Here is an 18,169-nt window from a genome sequence, read left to right on the forward strand (position 1 = left end):
GGCACGTGACCCTAATTGACTCAGCCATCAACAGGTAAGTTATCACATGAATAGTCTAACCCTGCCCGGATTGGCTGTGCCAATCAGCATTCATATTTCATTGGCAACCTGCCGGTGTGCGGAGTTATCTGTGACAGCGGCATCAGGACTGGTCGTTCAAGAGGGATCAAATCACTTCCCTTCGTGGCAAGCCTCGAATCCTGAGTCCTTAACAATATAATCGATCAATAATCCCGATACTGCATATTATACTGGAGCGATATACCAATCGATCAAGGATCCTGATATGCCTAGTGTTGGCGTAATGGTTAGGGTGGTGGGCTTGGGATCCTCGAATCCTGAGTTCAAATCCTACTTTTCCGTTGAATCAATACCTGGTGGGGTTGACTCAGCCTGTCATCCTTCTAAGGTCGGCAAAATGAGTACCAGCTTGCTGGGTTGATTGAGCCGTAAGAATATCCTCCGTCGGAGTGGTGACCCCTCCAGGATTGTGCCCAATAGCCGAGGAGACCGCTTTGGCAGCATCGACGCTCTGTACAGAGTATGGTCCCAAAGGATCCTGATCCTGTATATTATACTGGTACTACATAATAGATGAGGAACCCCAAAACAGTATACCCAAAAAATGAAAACTTCGACAGTACCTCCTGCGGAACGAGGATCATGAAACAAATCTGAAGGACATTTGTTTTGTCCAGTTATAAACACTTACAGGGTTAATAATTACCAAGAGCTTATTTGACATTTTTCAGTTGGGCGAGACCATTCAATCGTGTACCGGTTTCCTTTGGCCTAAGCAAGTGAAGAAGCTGATTTGGCTGCTTCAACATTTAGCTATTTGTCTATTTCAGTGTCGTGTGAGTTCTTGCAACCTTCATTTAGTTGTTTTAAGTTAGAAAAGCACTAAACTTTGGCCAAAGTGTAACTAATCTATGGCCGAAAGTCTAAACCTTATACCCGATGTGCAACTGATTTGCACAAGTGAAGTTTTGCCTTTAGGCTGTAACTGCACTTTTATTTCGTGCTCTCAAGATTAATTTTTCTTTTTCTCTTTTTTTAAACCCAAATGTTCACTCCACGTAACTAATAAGTTGTTAGTTCCACCTCCACCACAGCTCAAACATGTATAATAATTATTGTTAGCTCCAGGTCCACATGCAACACCCATTACACATTCCACATACTCCATCACTTGAAGGGACAAAATACAACACGGAAATCACAACTCTGCCATGCCATAACAACTGAGAGTTCCACATACAACATAATTGTTTGCATAACAAAAACATCTGTCGATCAGAGTTGAGCAATCGAAACAAAACCAAACTAAAGGCGATCACTCAGTTAAAAAGTTAACATCGTTCTTAAATGTCTAAATGCAGAAGAGTTCTTTCAAGGTCAATCACTGACTTTATTACATCAGGCCACAGACTTACTGATCACCCCTTGCACCACTGAATTAAAGGAAAAGCCATTCACTCAGAACATGTGAATAACACTTCGAGCACGTCACACCGAGAGCAAAATGCGATGTCAATTTGATGCCCCAAAAAAGCATTGCGAAGACGCAGAACATTGCAACCGCACTGACAGACGTGCGGGATTAGATGCGCTGCTCGTTTTCACGATAGATCGCAGGAACAGAAACATTTCACAATCGATCTACAATCATGAAGAACAAATAAAGCGAGACATCAAAATTACCCCGCCAGCACAAAACAGCCTGACCGACCGGCGAGAGGCTTACCACGAGCTCGGTGAAGCGCGCGTCCAGCTCCTCCGCCGAAGGCATCGGTAGGGAGGCCTCGAGGGGATGTATCGAAGCGACCTGATCCAGTTGTAGACCGTGCGTGATCTGAGGTGACTCAGTCCGCTGGCAGCTCTCGAAGCAGCACAGAAAGCACCACAGGCCTCGGCTGCGCTTGCGCGGCGCCATCATTGTGCTTGAAACCCTTCAGCGGGAATTGTTCATAGCATCTGCACTCACATCCAGCAAATAAGGAAACATCGGTCACGGTTGACAAATTGGAAGAACCATTAATTAATTGAAAAGGCATGGTTAAAAATGGAAAGAACAAGTTGTTACAGATAAGAATTTAAATAAAATGTTAACCTCTTAAGTCACAGCAAATTGTCGGACGAATCTCGTGTCTGCATGTGCACGGCGAATGCCACATTTGCTTCCATTGCACAATGCAGGTGATGAATACAGCGAATGGTTTGACCCATTAGTCTGTACAGCTCACAAATGATAGTGTTCAGATATTCTGCAGTCACACCATTGTCTCATCCAGGTTCAATGTTCAGTCACACCATGAAATGCAGAATGCTGGGATCAGAATGAAAATCCAGCTTTCACGTTTCAAACAAATAGCTGCCTTGCGCCGAGAGGATTTTGACAAGTGTACGTTTTTACGAGGTTCATGGTGGCTAAGAGGCATGGCGCTTCTTGAAACGTGCCAGAGTGCAAACTCGAGCCAAGCTTGTCAAAGAGCAAGCTTTTGGTGTTGCAGAAAACGAGCGCGCGTGCCAGGTTTTGGAGAAAGGCTCGGTGGAACGGCGTACAATGGGAACACGAACAAGTTCGCTCATAACCGACGTTTTATGAACGGATCATCAAAAACAATAGTGCATCCGAAATCAAATTAGCCATGTGGCGAAAAGCAACAGGATTTGCACGGCTGGATATAGATATAGATATAACAACATCGGACAACTGATCGCCGAGCAATGCAAGTCTCTGACAAGTGATAACCGACAAAAACATATTTTTTGAAAATATTTTAAATGCTTAGCACTCTCAACTGGGCCTCGAGGGAGCCTGCACCGACCGGAACATTTAACTCCTTCCCAGAAAGTGCCCTCATTGTGATAAACATGCAACAGAAACCTTTATCTGAGGCATTGTGGGACATTGCCGGCTCACACAATGCTGTCCTTAAAAGATCTGGTGTGGGTTCAAATCTCGTCGCAGATACAAACCGTCTTCCTGATGTGTTGGAGACAAGTCGATGCATCATTTTGTACGCAGTCCCTCGGACTGACGCTAATCCAGAGGACCGGCTGCCGGAACTAGTTGTTTGAGGAAATTAAAGATCCCACGGTGTCTTTCAAAAAGAGTAGGAGAGCTCTCGCCACCATCTCGCATAAAAAAAATTAAAAATAATAAATAAAAAAAATCCTGCCCCGACCAACTGCTGGGAAGACAATGGCAAACCACCCAGCATAACCTTTCGAAGGGACAACTTCACCAGCACCGATGCTCTGTAAAGACTATGGAACATTGATCGATTGATGATGATCATCATTATTGCTGACGATGATGAAATGTTGAAGAAAAAGCAGCACACAGAATGGAAGGAAAATAAACGCAATGAGGTGCCGGGCACGGTTTTAAGATACAATGGCGACAACTTAAGTTTTAAAAATGGAAACAAAGCACTTGGTTACCTTTCAATAAATCAGGATTTGAGAGGGAAGGGAGAGAAAAGGCAGTTGGTCAGCTTATGTTACCCATGTAATCTTTTTTTTTTTCAGGCCTTCAAAAGGTTTTTGACCAGAAACCTCAAATTAAACGTTCATCATGAAGCATGCAGTATGCACCGAAGATACGAGACACCGAAGTTCCAGGAAACCTTTGAAAGATGCAACTGATAATACAGTCCTTAAGAATATCAAAATACTGGCCCCCAGCACATGATAAAAAAAAATGCAAACCTTTGGGCCTAAAAAAAAATGATCCTTTGATGATGCGATGACTACTGAGTATTAGGTTTTCACATTTCTATAAACTGATGAAACAAAGTCTGTAAAACTTCCTCCATGACAATCGCTTACCGTTTGCATGTGGAATGTGTAAACAAGCTAAATGTTACATCGGAGAAATTCCACACAGAAAGCACGGTCACAGGAAGAAAGCTTGTGAGATCATACATGTGTCATTACCTCCGCCACCAAAGGTGAACTGAGGTTAGGTTTTCACCCCTATCTGTCTGTCTGTCTGTCTGTCTGTGAGAAGGATATATCATATAGCAGCATGTTATAGGGACTAATTGATTATATTGTTACGGCTGTGGAAATTCGCAGAACACCGTAAAAGGTCCTTAGTTAGTTATGCCGATAAGTCCGTGTTCAGTAAGATTTCCCCACCGTTGTTTAATGGGATTTATCTGTGTGGACAGGGCTGTGATGTTTGAGATAGCCGTTTTTCTTTCACTATCATTATTTTGGGACCACCACCACCAACATCGCTCTCAAACAACCGCTTCAGACCCACCGTCCTTCCACCAACACAACCACACGTGCCTCTCAACAAACCACGCCATCCTGATCACCTCAACCACAACGCCAACCACAATTACACCAATCACCTAACCACCTTCCCCGCTACGCCCACTACCGATCACCTTCTCCACAACCCCGCGGCAACCCTCTCCGCTTATAAAACCGTCTCTACCAAGGAAAAGGAACAAGGGGTTCCAATAACGCCATGGGAAATAAGAAGGTATTCCGATGACGCACGGATTTTCCCTCCTGCTTTTCCCGCGCTTTGGTATGGGGGAGGTGCGATTCGAGCCAGAGGTCAAAGGTGAAGTAGGGTGGGGGCCTGATTTTGGGGGAATGAATATCCCTCGGCTGCAGGGTCACCGCAACTATTTCCTCGTCCCCCGTGCACCACGAGGGGGGGGGGCGAGAGGGTTGGAAGTGGAAAACGCCTCCCTTCTGGAAGCTTCCCGCAGGAGCTGGAAGGAGGGTGGGGCGAAAGCGGAGGGCGGAGCGTGGGGAATATAAGGGCACGCAGAGCGCCAAGTCGGTCTTCTGCTGCTTCTTTTTCTTTTTCTCCTCTGCTCTTCTCGTGGTCTTGGTGGAAGGAGTCGGGTGGAAGTCTTGGTGGTCTTCGTCTGTGGAGAAGCGGTCCGTGGAGCGACCCGTTCGTTGGAGCTGGCAGTCGGTGGAGAGTCCGGGCGTCGCGAAGGAGACGCGGACTGGAGGCGCAGCTCTGCCAGCGGTGTCGCGCGAACCTGCGCGCTCGTGTGAGGAGAGCCGGAGAGAGCTCGCCGGCCACGCGGAAGGCCCGAGCTCAGGCGCGGTTACGCTAGCTGCCGTGGGGACGAGACGTCGCGACTCGCCCCATCAAGGCACCACGAGGGTGCAGGTAACCTGCAACGGTCTCGTGGGGCCCTTTCGGTCACCAAGGCCCGACGTTATAAAGGGCCACGGGCCCAGTCTGACTCCCTTGTCTTTGGGGGGGGGGGTCTTTTTCCTGGGGTTTTTCTTTGAATGCATGATGTGCCACCGAGTCCGTAAGTAAAACTGTGTAAGTGACTGTACATTGATAATTGCTTATAGACGGTTGTAGTGTTTCGCCTTGCCCGTGTCTTTGTCCCCGTCCCGCAGTCTTCGTAAAACAACTGCATGCGTGTTTTGCTTTTGTTGACTGTATACGTGTGTTTGCATACCTGCATGACTGCAGGATTGTTTGTATATGTGTGTAGAAATAAATGTGCTTGTGTGAATGTTACCCCGTTCGTCGTGTCATTTTCTCCTTATTGAACTGCCATGTTGTTTCTCGGAATAGTAGTGGGTTTTTAAATAACCGTTAAATAGAATCGGGTCCGGCGAGGTCTGGCGATAATACCCGCTCGGTTATCCCAGAACGGAACGGACCGCTTAAGCGGTTCGTGTCCAAGCATGCCTCCGCCGAGGTACGGTTCCTCGGTAGGTTACCCGCGTGAGTACTTAGGTATATCGATATTCGGCGATTGACCCTATTTCACGCGGGTAGAATACGGACTGGACCGTGGTGGGTGGTTAAGGACCCACCCGTGACTGGTTTCTGGCGTTGTTCCAGAAAGTCACGACTGAATTGCTCGTTCGGTGGGCGAACCGGCCGCTATTAGTTAACGCGGTCGTTCGCACGCCGGGCGGGCGTAAATTCGTAACAATATTTTGGTGAAGATAAGATCCAGATACTACAATTTTTTTAAGTGATTCTTCATCAATGAGAGATTAGGCCAAAAATGATAAATATCATCACATTTCAAAAAGTTGGGGACAAGTTATCACAAAACTTGGTGGAAGAGTTGGCGAGGTGACAAGAACAAGCGGATTCGATTTTGGTTCAGGTTCAGATCCAGCCGACCAGTGGGATACAAAACGTAAACTGTTCAGGCTGGCAGGGGTATGCGTTCGACTACCGGGTACCATGACAGTTTAAGATACAAAACATTCTAGCAGCAAAAAAAAATATCCCAGAGAATCAAATGAGAAAGAAAGGCAGACGAGGAATAAAACATCCATATATCTAGTTTTCTATATATTATTATTATTATTATTATTATTATTATTATTATTATTATTTTAAAGGTAGGTAGACAGACAAGCAGACAGATTTCTCCATTAGGAAGATTAGACAGACAGACGGATATCTGAAAATACAGAAGAGCTCGTAATAATTATATGCACTCGGCATCATAGCAAATGTAGAAACCTGCATTGCGGTCATATTCCAAGCATACATGATGGTTAACTCGCAGCATATGTAGCGGTTGGCTTTATCATCCCCGTGGCCGTCAGGCGATACAGCACGAGGGCAAACGGAAAGACGGAAGCAGCTGCTGCTGGCAGAGACCCCACCAGCAAGCGGCGTTTAGGCTGAACGAGGGTACTATGTGGCCTTCTCAGCACAAGTGCCATCAGTTGATGGCAACCCTTGTGGCCATGTGCCAATTTCATCGCTTTTCATTGTTCCATTGAGATCTCAGTACAACTCACTGTGTAAGAGATTCAGCCTTTCAGGCACCGACTCATTTAATCTTTGTCCAATTTCCAACAAGTCAAGGCCTTCATCATGCCTGTTCATCTCCAACTCCATTGTCGGTGCAAATGTCTGTCTGTCTGTCTCTCCCTTTCTCGTCCTCTGTTGTCAAACTCGTCCATGAGCCTTGATCTCCGAATGAATAACAAAAACGAAAATAACTCGATGAAAGCTTCAACATCAATCTCAAAATAAAAAAATGACTTCATTGACACGGCGAGGAAATAATAAGAACACAAGGTAGGTTTTGTATCAGTTTCAAACACTGGAAAGTACACGTGGCAACATTTTTTTTGACCACATTATACAAGTCCCGTAAAAAAAAAAAACTAAAAAAAAAAAAAAAAAAAACAGTGAATGCTACGTTTGACAAAAGCAAGTTTTTATTTTCACCAAATCCTTGAGCCGGGTGTACGGCTCACAGTCGACTGATGTAAGGATTTAATGGAAACAAAAGGCTCTTTCACAAAAGTACGAGGCACGCACTATACACGTACGGACACGGACGTTTCATGTAATAAGTACAAATGTTCAATGAAAGACCGCAGGATCGATCAGATGACATCTGTGGACATGAAAAACAATCAGCACAACTTCTCAGGATTAATTCAGGAAACATTTGAGGTTCAAATATTGGAAACATCTACGAGTTTTTCATCATTCGAAATGATTATTTGAAATAATTTGCAGAAGAGCCATTGTTGGGATTTGTACAAGTGTACCCCCCACGCTCTCGATAAACTCCGTCCGTTGATTTTGAGGAAGCAGCCTGGATTTTGGACAAAATGTCGTCCGGTGGAACCAATCACATGAAATGTAGTAAACAACACAACTCAATCGTTTAAATCATTTCTTTACGAACAGCCACAGCGGATGGAGCTCGACTCAAAACGGTATGAAATTTGCCATCTCAACGAGCCATTTTTAATCAATAAACAGGAAGTCACACATGAGGGATTGTACCAATGGAAAATGTGCTGGGAGAGTACACCGGCAATTGAAGTGAAATTGTGGGAGGGTATGCAAGATGAAAAAAAAAACAAAACAACTGCATATAAAAAGCAAAAAGCAAAAGAAGGAAACTACAGTTATGTGGAAATGCAGAAGCATACGCTAAAGAAAAGGCCAAGAGAACAAGAGTGGGACTGTTCAAAAAGGTATGTAAACAATAGGGGCAGGCACAGTGGATACATATGTATATATATACTGTCATCATAAATATATAGGTGGAAAAATTACAGGCCCAGACCAGGAAGCAAACCCAGGTCCTCTGGCAAACCATACCAGTGCTCTGCCATCTGAACTATCTGGGCAACCCACTGGCTGAGCAACGCAATTCTCCACATATACAAGTGCCACTCTCTTTCCCCCACTGCTTCCAGGGCACTCGCTGCCAACTATAGGTTTAGAAACCTAAAAACCTATGGTTGGCAGCGATTCTATACTGTTCAACCACAGACGGAAGACCCTCTCGAGAGCAGGCCCCAGCTGCTCCGATACATATACATATATACATATACATATATATATATATATATATATAAATATACATATATATATATATACATATACATACATATACATATACACATACATATATCTTCTTCTTCTTCTTACGGCTGCTCCCGTTAGGGGTCGCCACAGCGGATCATCCGTATGATCCGCATAGAGATTTGGCACATGTTTTACACCGGATGCCCTTCCTGACACAACCCTGGTCGCCTCTTACGATACATACATGTATGTATGTATGTATGTATGTATGTATGTATGTATGTATGTATATATATATATATATATATATATATACACACATACATATACATATATAACCGGGCATAGTAGCGTGCGCCTGTAATCCGGCTACTCGGAGGCTTGGGTTGGAGGATTGCTTGAGGACGGGAGCTCTGTGCTGGGCCATGCTATGAGAGGGTGTAGGGCAGCCCGGAATCATGGCGAAACCCAATCCTTATCCCTGTGTCGTAAGAGGCGACCAGGGTTGCGTCAGGAAGGGCATCTGGCGTAAAACCTGTGTCAAATCAGTATGCGGATCATAACGGATGATCTGCTGTGGCGACCCCTAACGGGAGCAGCCGAAAAACGAACAACAACATATATACATTTACATATATATCTTCTTCTTCTTCTTCTTCTTCCTTCGGCTGCTCCCGTTAGGGGTCGCCACAGCGGATCATCCGTATGATCCGCATAGTGATTTGGCACATGTTTTACACCGGTTGCCCTTTCTGACGCAAACCTGGTCGCCTCTTATGACACAGGGATATGGTACACCTATTTTAACCGGGGTATACACCGGCCCAGTATACTGGTACTCACTTTGCCGACCTCGGAAGGATGACAGGCTGAGTCAACCCCCTGGTGTATTAATTCAGTGGCCGAACGGGGCTTGAACTCGGGACCTTTTGGATCCCAAGCTGCTGCCCTAACCACTGCGCCAACACCAGGCTTACATTTACATATATATATATATATATATATATATATATATATATATATATATATATATATATATATATACACATTTTTTACATCTACATATGAGGCGCCGCGAGGAGTGATGTCAGGGCCACATCGGCCATTTTGGAGTTAATGCCATTTAGCACTATTTTAACCCTTACCCTATCATCCGAGCCTATCATCATCATCGCATTAAAAAATGTCGCTTACATCACTCCTCCTCGCGAGGCCTCATATACATATACATATATATATATATATATATATATATATATATATATATATATATATATATATATATACATATATATATATAATCACATGGGTCAGCCCTGTATAATGTCACCCCAGTTAACGTCGTTTTGCTTTTACGCCCTTGATCAAGTAGGAAACAAATATTCGCAACAAGTCACAACGTTCCGCTTTTAAGTTGTGATATTGCGAGGCCCGATTTTGAGTGGTGCGCCAAGCAAACAATTTTGAATCGCCCTGTAAACAGTTTTGCTACATCGGTTTTGGTCGCTGGAATGATCCATCGGTTCCTCGGTCTCATTGAAGAAGCAAAATAAATGACAAAGGATTTTCAGCTTATCAAAGAAACAATGGCTATTTTCAGCGAGGATGAGCCGAGGAGAGGCCACAGTTCCTAAATTGCTCGGCTGGTGGCTGATGCTATCAACTGTTACAAAGACCTTATCAGCAGAAGAAAAGAAAGTCAGTCCAACAGACTTTGGATGAATTATTCAAGGTCAAACCGAAGCAGGAAGAGAATCCACAAGAGTCTACACATCCAGTTTTACCAACAGTTTCATCTGCAGATTAAGAGGCAGATTAAGATGAACCTCCCATTTGACCCCATAACTCCACCACACCATAAGGAAGCTTCGCAACCGTCTCTCGTGAGTGTACATGTTGTTTAAATACCGTCTGTACATGTATATCACGTTATCTTATCTTTTATTGGAGAAAATATTTCAGAGTTAGGTCTCAAGGAGCGTAACTAGCCGTTATCCATGGGTTCCTATGGGAAGAAAATTGGATTCGCTGTAAGTGGTTTTGCATTGGGTTGCACGTTCGAGGCATGCAACCACAACGCTAACTGGGGCGACGTGTACACATAAAAGAATAAGAAAAGAAAAAGAAGTTTGAAACTTGTTGATTTAAATGATGTTATTCAATGTAAATGTATATCAATTCATTAAATAACTTGAACGGCACTCAGTAGAGCACATACCTCTGCCAGGCTGAACGGTTTATGTTTTGTAACCCGTTGATAGGACGATTCTGCATCTGGACCTGAACCAAGATCTAATCGGCGTGTTCTGGTCACCTCCCCAACTCATCCACCAAGTTTTGTCTTTACCCATCCACAACTTTTTAGATATTATGCTACACAGTGTATCGTTTTCGGCCCCATCTCTCATTGGTGAAGAATTCCTTAGTTTTTTTCCGCTGATGGAGAAGGTGGATCAGACTCGGCGACGGTTGCTGGAGTGAGATGCGCATGGAAGAAGTTTCAGGAACTGAGTGGCGTGCTGACGAGGAGGGAAGTGTCGTTAAAGTTGAAGGGAAAGGTGTATGGTACATGTGTGAGAAGTCCTATGATTTATGGGAGTGAGACATGGGTACTGAATGTAGAGCAGCAACAAAGGCTGGAAAGGGTGGAAATGTGAATGGTTCGGTGGATGTGCGGAGTATCGTTGAGAGAAAGGAAGACGAATGATGAATTGCGGAAGTTGATGGGACCAGAGCCTGTGATGGATGTTGTGAAGAGAAACAGGTTGAGATGGTTGGGTCACTGTGTTGAGGAAGGATGAAAGTGACTGGGTGAGAGGAGTGATGGAAATGAATGTATAAGGAAGTACTGTAGAGGATGGGGAAGACCGAGAAAGACTTGGCTAATGGTGGTGGAAGAAGAAATGGAGGTAGGGGGGTTAACAAGGGGAGATGCAGAAAATAGGGCAAAGTTGAGAAGATTGTCATGGGACTCACAAGGCAAACCCCCGCTGTCGCAGGGGAAATGGCCTTAAAAAATGCCTGTTGTGTTGTATCGAGATCCGCATCTTCACCTAAATCAAATCAATTAATCCTCATCACACACCCAACCTGTCCACAAAACTCCATCCAAATTCGTCCACAACGTTCTGAGATATCCTGCTCACAGATAGACAGACAGACAGACCAACAAACAAAGACGAAAGATGTCGTGCATAGCACAATACTTGCAAAAATCCGAATAAACAATAGTTGCCATGGAAACAGCAATTGTGTAATTTGTAAAATTTGACCAATCAAGCATTTTATATGATGGAATATTGTGCATAACAAATTTGGTTGATACCTTTTCTAACTGCAGCCCAATATGTGTTTGACACGTTTTGGATGGCATTGACCTTGACCTTTGACTATTTTGATCAGATTTAAACACATATAATATGTACGGCACATATGTACAAATAAACTGTGGAAGTTTCAATCCGAAAGACTGAAAAATTTATTTGGTGTGGAAATAATAAAATGACAAAAAGATCCCATTTGATTATAATAATGTTACAACACCATTCCTTTCGTGCCATAAAAGACATATAGGGCTGCCGAGGCGGTTTCATTGGCGAGGAGTAGTCCTGGATGGACCACCATTCTGACGCAGGTCACCCCGAATGGTTATCACCCCAGTACACCGGTACTCATTTTGCCGACCTCGGAAGGATGACAGGCTGAGCCAACCCGGCCTGCTGTTAATCCAACAGCCGACAAGGGCTTGAACTCAGGACCCTAAGGTCATAAGCCGGCCACCTTAACCACTAAGCTTGCATTCAATTATAATGGGGTGAAATTGTTGCCATGGACACCGTTTTCTCTTTGTCATGTGGGACTTTTTCTATTTCACAAAACCAAGATCAGTAGAACCTGAAAAAAAAAACAGAAAGATGAATTTCATTAATCAACTCTATCTTGCTCTCTCTTCGCTTGGTACTCAAGTGGCTTACCAGTGGGGGTGGGGGGGGGGATATAGATTGGTGAACCTCAAGTGTTATTGTAGAAGATCCTCAGACAGAAGCGGCCTATAGGGTTTTAGGGGACTAAGGGTTCTATTGCGGTCGAAAAGGTTCCACAGGATCTTTGGGGTCTTTAGGTTTTAAGGGGTCTAAAGTATGTAAAGTTTAGATGGTATAAAGGGTCTTAAAAGGTTCCAAAGGGTGAGAAAGGGTCCAAAAGGTGCAAGGGCTCGAAAGGTCGACATGTCAATAAGGTACGTTCCAATAGTCCGTAATTAATAGACGTAGTCAAAGTCCAATCATAAGTAATTAATAAACGTACTCACGGTCCAACTCAAGTTCAAACAGAACGTAATTAATAGACATACTCCTAAGAGCCGACCAAGACATCACCTCGACGAGGGTTCATTGTCCACCTGTGTTTTTCAGTTTTATAAAACAATACGACATGTACATAGATATGAAGTGAATCAATTGAAAAATGACGATTTGTGTGACCTTGACCTTTTGACCTAGTTACCTCAAACAACAGGCTTCCCGCTTGTCACTACCTCTACCGGAGGGTGAAGTTTCATGAAGATCAGAGTAAAAATGTGACCTGTAGGCGATCGACGTACAAACAAGGTATTGCCACATGATTGTTATCGCAGTTGCAGAGTAAAGGGTGAAATACATCACTTTTTATTGTCGATATAGATCAAGATTTATGAAAAAGATAAAACAATAATAAGAAACCCACGTAAGTACAAAAGTATGAAGTACGAGCGGTGCAAAAGTATGAGTCCACTTAAATCATGTTGGCTTCACGGTAAGGTGGCCGACTTGAGATATTAGGGTCTTGAGTTCAAGCCTCTGCTTCCCATTGAATTAGCGCTAAGCGGGTTGATTCAGCCTGTCATCCTCTGAGGTCGGCAAAATGAGCGCCCGCTTGCTGGTATCCTGTGTCGGAGAGTGGCGACCCGTCCAGGATTGTGTGCAATAGCCGAGGAGACACAGAGTATGGTCCCGATGGAATGGAATTCTGAGTTGGGGCATTCTGATGTGATTTTGTGGAGCTAATCAGGGTATCTTAACGTTTACAAACATTTACATTGCCGACAACATGTTGAAGCTGTGCATGATACCGTTTACAAAACGGTGTCACATTAACTGGCGGTGTATGCAAATCATAGCTCTCCTTCGAAGCGAAACGGCATTATCTATAAAAGTAAACATGTACCTGTACCATGCATCACGGTCCACATCATCACTTTACGTTGAATTCCCGTTTCTAAGAATACACACTCCAAAAAGATTGTTCATTTGAGGCGAGACATCTCCGAGCCCATCGGAGACGGGCACCCTGCTAGTTATAGTTATTATTGGCTGACACTTTGTCTTTATAGAATAAATGAAGGGTGAACACATTTGAGAGAAAGAGAGAATTTATGTGAGCAGTCCGACTATGCTCTGGAGTGCATTACGACACTTGGGAAAAGATTGACTCAAATACAATCCATAAGTTAATTAAATCAATCCCAAATGGAGTTGAGGCAGTTCTCAAGGCAAAAGGGGGTCATACTGATCATCATTGATCGTATGTAAAGATAGATTTTATTTTATTTTCCTATTATGCTGTAAAAAGTATTTGTGATAATATCCTCAAGAGTTCATGGAAATCCCTTCGAAGTGTGTTTGCTTTCAAATTACAAGGATTTATTTTGTTATCACGTCTCAATTAATAAATTTTCTCCTCGACTCATACTTTTACACCCCACTACATATTTGTATGTATATGCGTGTACGTATGTATGTATGTATGTATGTATGTATGTATGTATGTATGTATGTATGTATGTATGTATGTATCGTGCCTTCAAAAAGTATTCACACTCCTCGACTTTTGTCACATTTTGTTGTGTTATACAGGCTGAATTAAAAAGAAAATTGAATTTAAATTTGTCGTCACCGATCTACACAAAATACCCCATAATGACAAAGTGAAAACATGTTTTGAGAATTTTTGACAAATTTATTCAAAATGAAAAGCTGAAATATCTTGCGTCAATAAGTATTCAACCACCAAGTCAATACTTTGGAGGATCACCTTTGGCAGAGATTTGGCTTCAAGACTTCTTGGGTATGTCTGTATCAGCTTTGCACATCTGGACTTGGGGATTTTCTCCCATTATTCCTTGCAGATTTGCTCAAACTCTGTCAAGTTGGATGGGAAGCATCGGTGAACAGCAATCTTCAAGTCATGCCACAGATTTTCAATTGGATTTAGGTCAGGGCTCTGACTGGGCCACTCAAGGACATTTATCTTTTTGTTCCTTAGCAACTCTAGTGCAGCTTTGACTGTGTGCTTCAGGTCATTATCATGATGAACGGTGAACTTCTGTCTCAATTTCAGCTTTCTTGCAGAGAGCAGCAGGTTTTTTTTTCGAGAATTTTTCTGTATTTTGCTCCATTCATTGTTCCCTCTATCCTTTCAAGTTCCCCAGTCCCTGCTGATGAGAAACATCCCCATAACATGATGCTGTCACCACCACGGTTCACAGTCTGGATGGTGTTCTTTGGCTGCTCTGTTGGGTTTGCACCAAATGTTAACATTTTGCATTGAGGCCAAAAAGTTCCATCTTGGTTTTGTCAGACCAGAAAACTTTTTCCCACATGGCTTCAGAAACTCCAGAGCGTTATTTTTTTGCATACCAAAAACAGGACACAAGGTAGGATTTTTTGAGCAACGGCTTCATTCTTGCCACCCTACAGTAGAGGCCAGACTTGTGGAGTGCTTAGGATGTTGTTGCTACATGCACACAGTGACCAGTCTTTGCCATAAAGCCATGCAGATCCTTCAAAGTTACCACTGGCTTCTTGGTGGCCTCTCTGATCAGTCTCCTCCTTGCTTGATCATCCAGTTTGGAGAGACAGCCTGATCTCGGCAGGGTCTAAGTAGTACCATACACCTTCCATTTCTTAATAATTGTCATGACTGTGCTCAAAGGGATATTCAAGGCCTTTGAAAATATTTTTATACCCATCCCCCGATCTGTGCCTTTCCACAACTTTATCCCAAAGGTCTTTTGAAAGCTCCTTGGTGCTCATGGTTGAGTCTGCTGTGAAATGCACTAACCAGCAGAGGAAACCTGCAGGAACAGCTGATTTTATTCTGAAATAATCAGAATCACGACAATTTAACGAAGGTGGAGGCCAATTGATCACCTTCAACCAATCACCAATCACCTTCAATCACCCGTGATGTAACCAATCACCTTCAAAATCAAACTTGGTGTGTGATTTTGAAGTTGATTGGTTACACCTGACCTAATTTACAATTGCTATTATAAAGGGGGGTCGACACTTATCCAATCAAGATATTCTTGTTTTGTATTTTCAATTAATTTTCTGAAATTTGTAGAAATTGTTTTTCACTTGGAAGTTGTGGGTTATGATGTTTAAATAAAGGTGGAAAAAGTCTGATTTAATGCAATTTAATTCCAGGCTACAAGGCAACAAAAGGTGAAAATTTTGAAAGGGGGTGTAGAGTTTCTATAGGCACTGTATGTGGAGACAGAGAGACCGACACAACACAAAGATTACTCATAGTCTGTACATTGATGAGCAAGTACGCACTGGTCACAGGACATGAAGTGCCATTAAGAACAATAGGTCAAAAACAGGCAAATACCAGTGAGAAATGGCATGATGGATGTCCATCAAATTGAAACCTGCTTTAAAAGAAACAATAATAATAACAAGTCTGAAGACGACGATGGTTCATGAGTGGTATTTGACGATGTAGATTGTTTCAGAAGTCAATGATGAGACAATGTGATAATGTTTGACCAAGTTATAAAAATGATCAACATGATGTGGTACGAGTGACAGGTTATTAGCTGCAAAATGTCGAAAACCCGGTTTTGTTCAACAACTTTCAAAATTTGACCTTTGCATCACCTTTAAAGGTCACAAAACAATGTTGTGGACATTAAAATAAGGAAACAGGATACGTGCGATAGCTTATTGGGGTTAGTTTGTCTAGGAAGGTCGAAAACCCAGTTCGATTCCCACAACTTTGAAAATTTGACCTTTGCATCACCTTTAAAGGTCACAAAACAATGTTGTGGACATTAAAATAAGGAAACAGGATACGTGCTATAGCTTATTGGAGTTAGTTTGTCTAGGAAGGTCGAAAACCCAGTTCGATTCCCACAACTTTGAAAATTTGACCTTTGTGAACTTTAAAGGTCAAAGGTCAAGGATTATGACCTTTGGTGCAAAACTTCCTCTGGAACATTCCAAGAACAATATAATGTCATATAGGCTATATGGCATTTCGCACTCATCGGATTATTATCCATACTTTGATGAAATCAGCGTAAAAACAAACTTGAAGGGGGCGCCAAGGGCAAGATGTTCGAGATAGAGCAAAATGGTTTCGAGACTTTAGGTGGGGAATGACCTCAAGATTATGCCTAAAAAATATTGGCATCCTAGCTCTCAAAGTTTGGGCGGTCGTATGATTTTTATGTCAAAATTCGAAATTTTCTAAGTTCGTGACCTTGTGAACTTGACCTTGGGCCGAAAATGAAAAATCGAGCGCCGTGAGGCTATGCAGGTGCCATTGGGTTAACCAAATACCGAAACCCCTGCCAGATTCGACAAACCCCTTGGAGAAGATGCAAATTGAAATTGACTACCCCCTAAAAACACAATTCGCAATTTTCTAAGTTCGTGACCTTGTGACGAAAATGAAAAATCGAGCTCCGTGGAGCTATGCAGGTGCCATTGGGCTAACCAAATACCGAAAACCCCTGCCAGATTCAACAAACCCCTCGGAGAAGATAATTTTTAAGTAAAAATTCGCAATTTTCTAAGTTTGTGACCTTGTGACCTTGACCTTGGGACGAAAATGAAAAATCGAGCTCCGTGGGGCTATGCAGGTGCCATTGGGCGAACCAAATACCGAAACCCCTGCCAGATTAGACAAACCCCCAAGGAGAAGATGCAAATTGAAATCGGCTACCCCGTAAAAACAGATGCTTTTTGGGGCGTGGCTCTGCCCATAATGGGCGCACCACGCCCATTCTCAGGAAAACACAACTAGATCATGATATAAACCTCCTACCAAAATTTTATCAGGATCGGATAAAAACCCACGGAGCTATGCTCGGGACAGACAGACAGACATACAGACAGACAGACAGACAGACAGACAGACAGACAGACAGAAGACAGACGACACACAACAATTACGAATATAGTGGTCACTTATTTTTTTCGTGAAAATATTTTTTCGTGAACCAATAATAATAATGATAATAATAAATAATTCAGGACTCATAAGATTTAGAAAGCATGTCCCACCAATGAGAAAATGAGGAGATGGTAAAGCGGAAGTGTATCGAAAATTATGGAGCCAATTCAGATTGCTCACATCAGTAATACAAATAATAAATCCTAATTATGTCACATTTTAAAGTTTGACCAATACCCTACATACTATACTCGAGTCAAGAGAATCGTTTTGGGAACATCTCATCAACTTTTCTCATGCATTTCGTCGAATCCAGCTTTTTCGAGATTAGAAGCTGCCAAAGCAGCTTTGGGTATTTGGGTGCAATGTGTAGTTTGCCATTGCCTTTCCAGCAGAGAACAGGGTACGAATTTGAAATTTGGATTGGGATTGGGCTACTTACTTTTTAGCAGCTAAACAACACACGGTTTCTTTAAAATTAAAAAAAAAAGAGCGAGCGCAAGCGGACAATGCACCCACCTCAGAAAGAACTCGAACGGCACTCATTAGATACCGCCACGAGGCTGAACAGTTTACGTTTTGTATCCCACTGATTGGTCTGGATGCAGATCTGGCCTTTCGTCCTTGTCGCACACG

The 18,169-nt window shown here is 42.9% G+C and overlaps 1 protein-coding gene across 6 annotated transcripts in view; it reads right to left on the bottom strand.

Annotated features, from left to right (window-relative positions):
• LOC147023669 (disheveled-associated activator of morphogenesis 2-like) overlaps positions 1 to 18,169 on the bottom strand; it is a 232,218-nt gene that overhangs the window by 172,260 nt on the left and 41,789 nt on the right. For all 6 annotated transcript variants that reach the window (XM_085889357.1, XM_085889361.1, XM_085889360.1 and 3 more), the window contains exon 2: positions 1,748 to 1,977. In XM_085889357.1, the coding sequence (XP_085745483.1) occupies positions 1,748 to 1,939 (192 nt within the window). In that variant the 5' untranslated portion in view covers positions 1,940 to 1,977. The remainder of the gene's footprint in view (positions 1 to 1,747; positions 1,978 to 18,169) is intronic.

The sequence above is a fragment of the Eptatretus burgeri genome, chromosome 7 (genome assembly GCF_056783735.1).
Source record: "Eptatretus burgeri isolate ZD-2024b chromosome 7, Ebu_testis_v1, whole genome shotgun sequence".
Classification (NCBI taxonomy): Eukaryota; Metazoa; Chordata; class Myxini; order Myxiniformes; family Myxinidae; genus Eptatretus; species Eptatretus burgeri.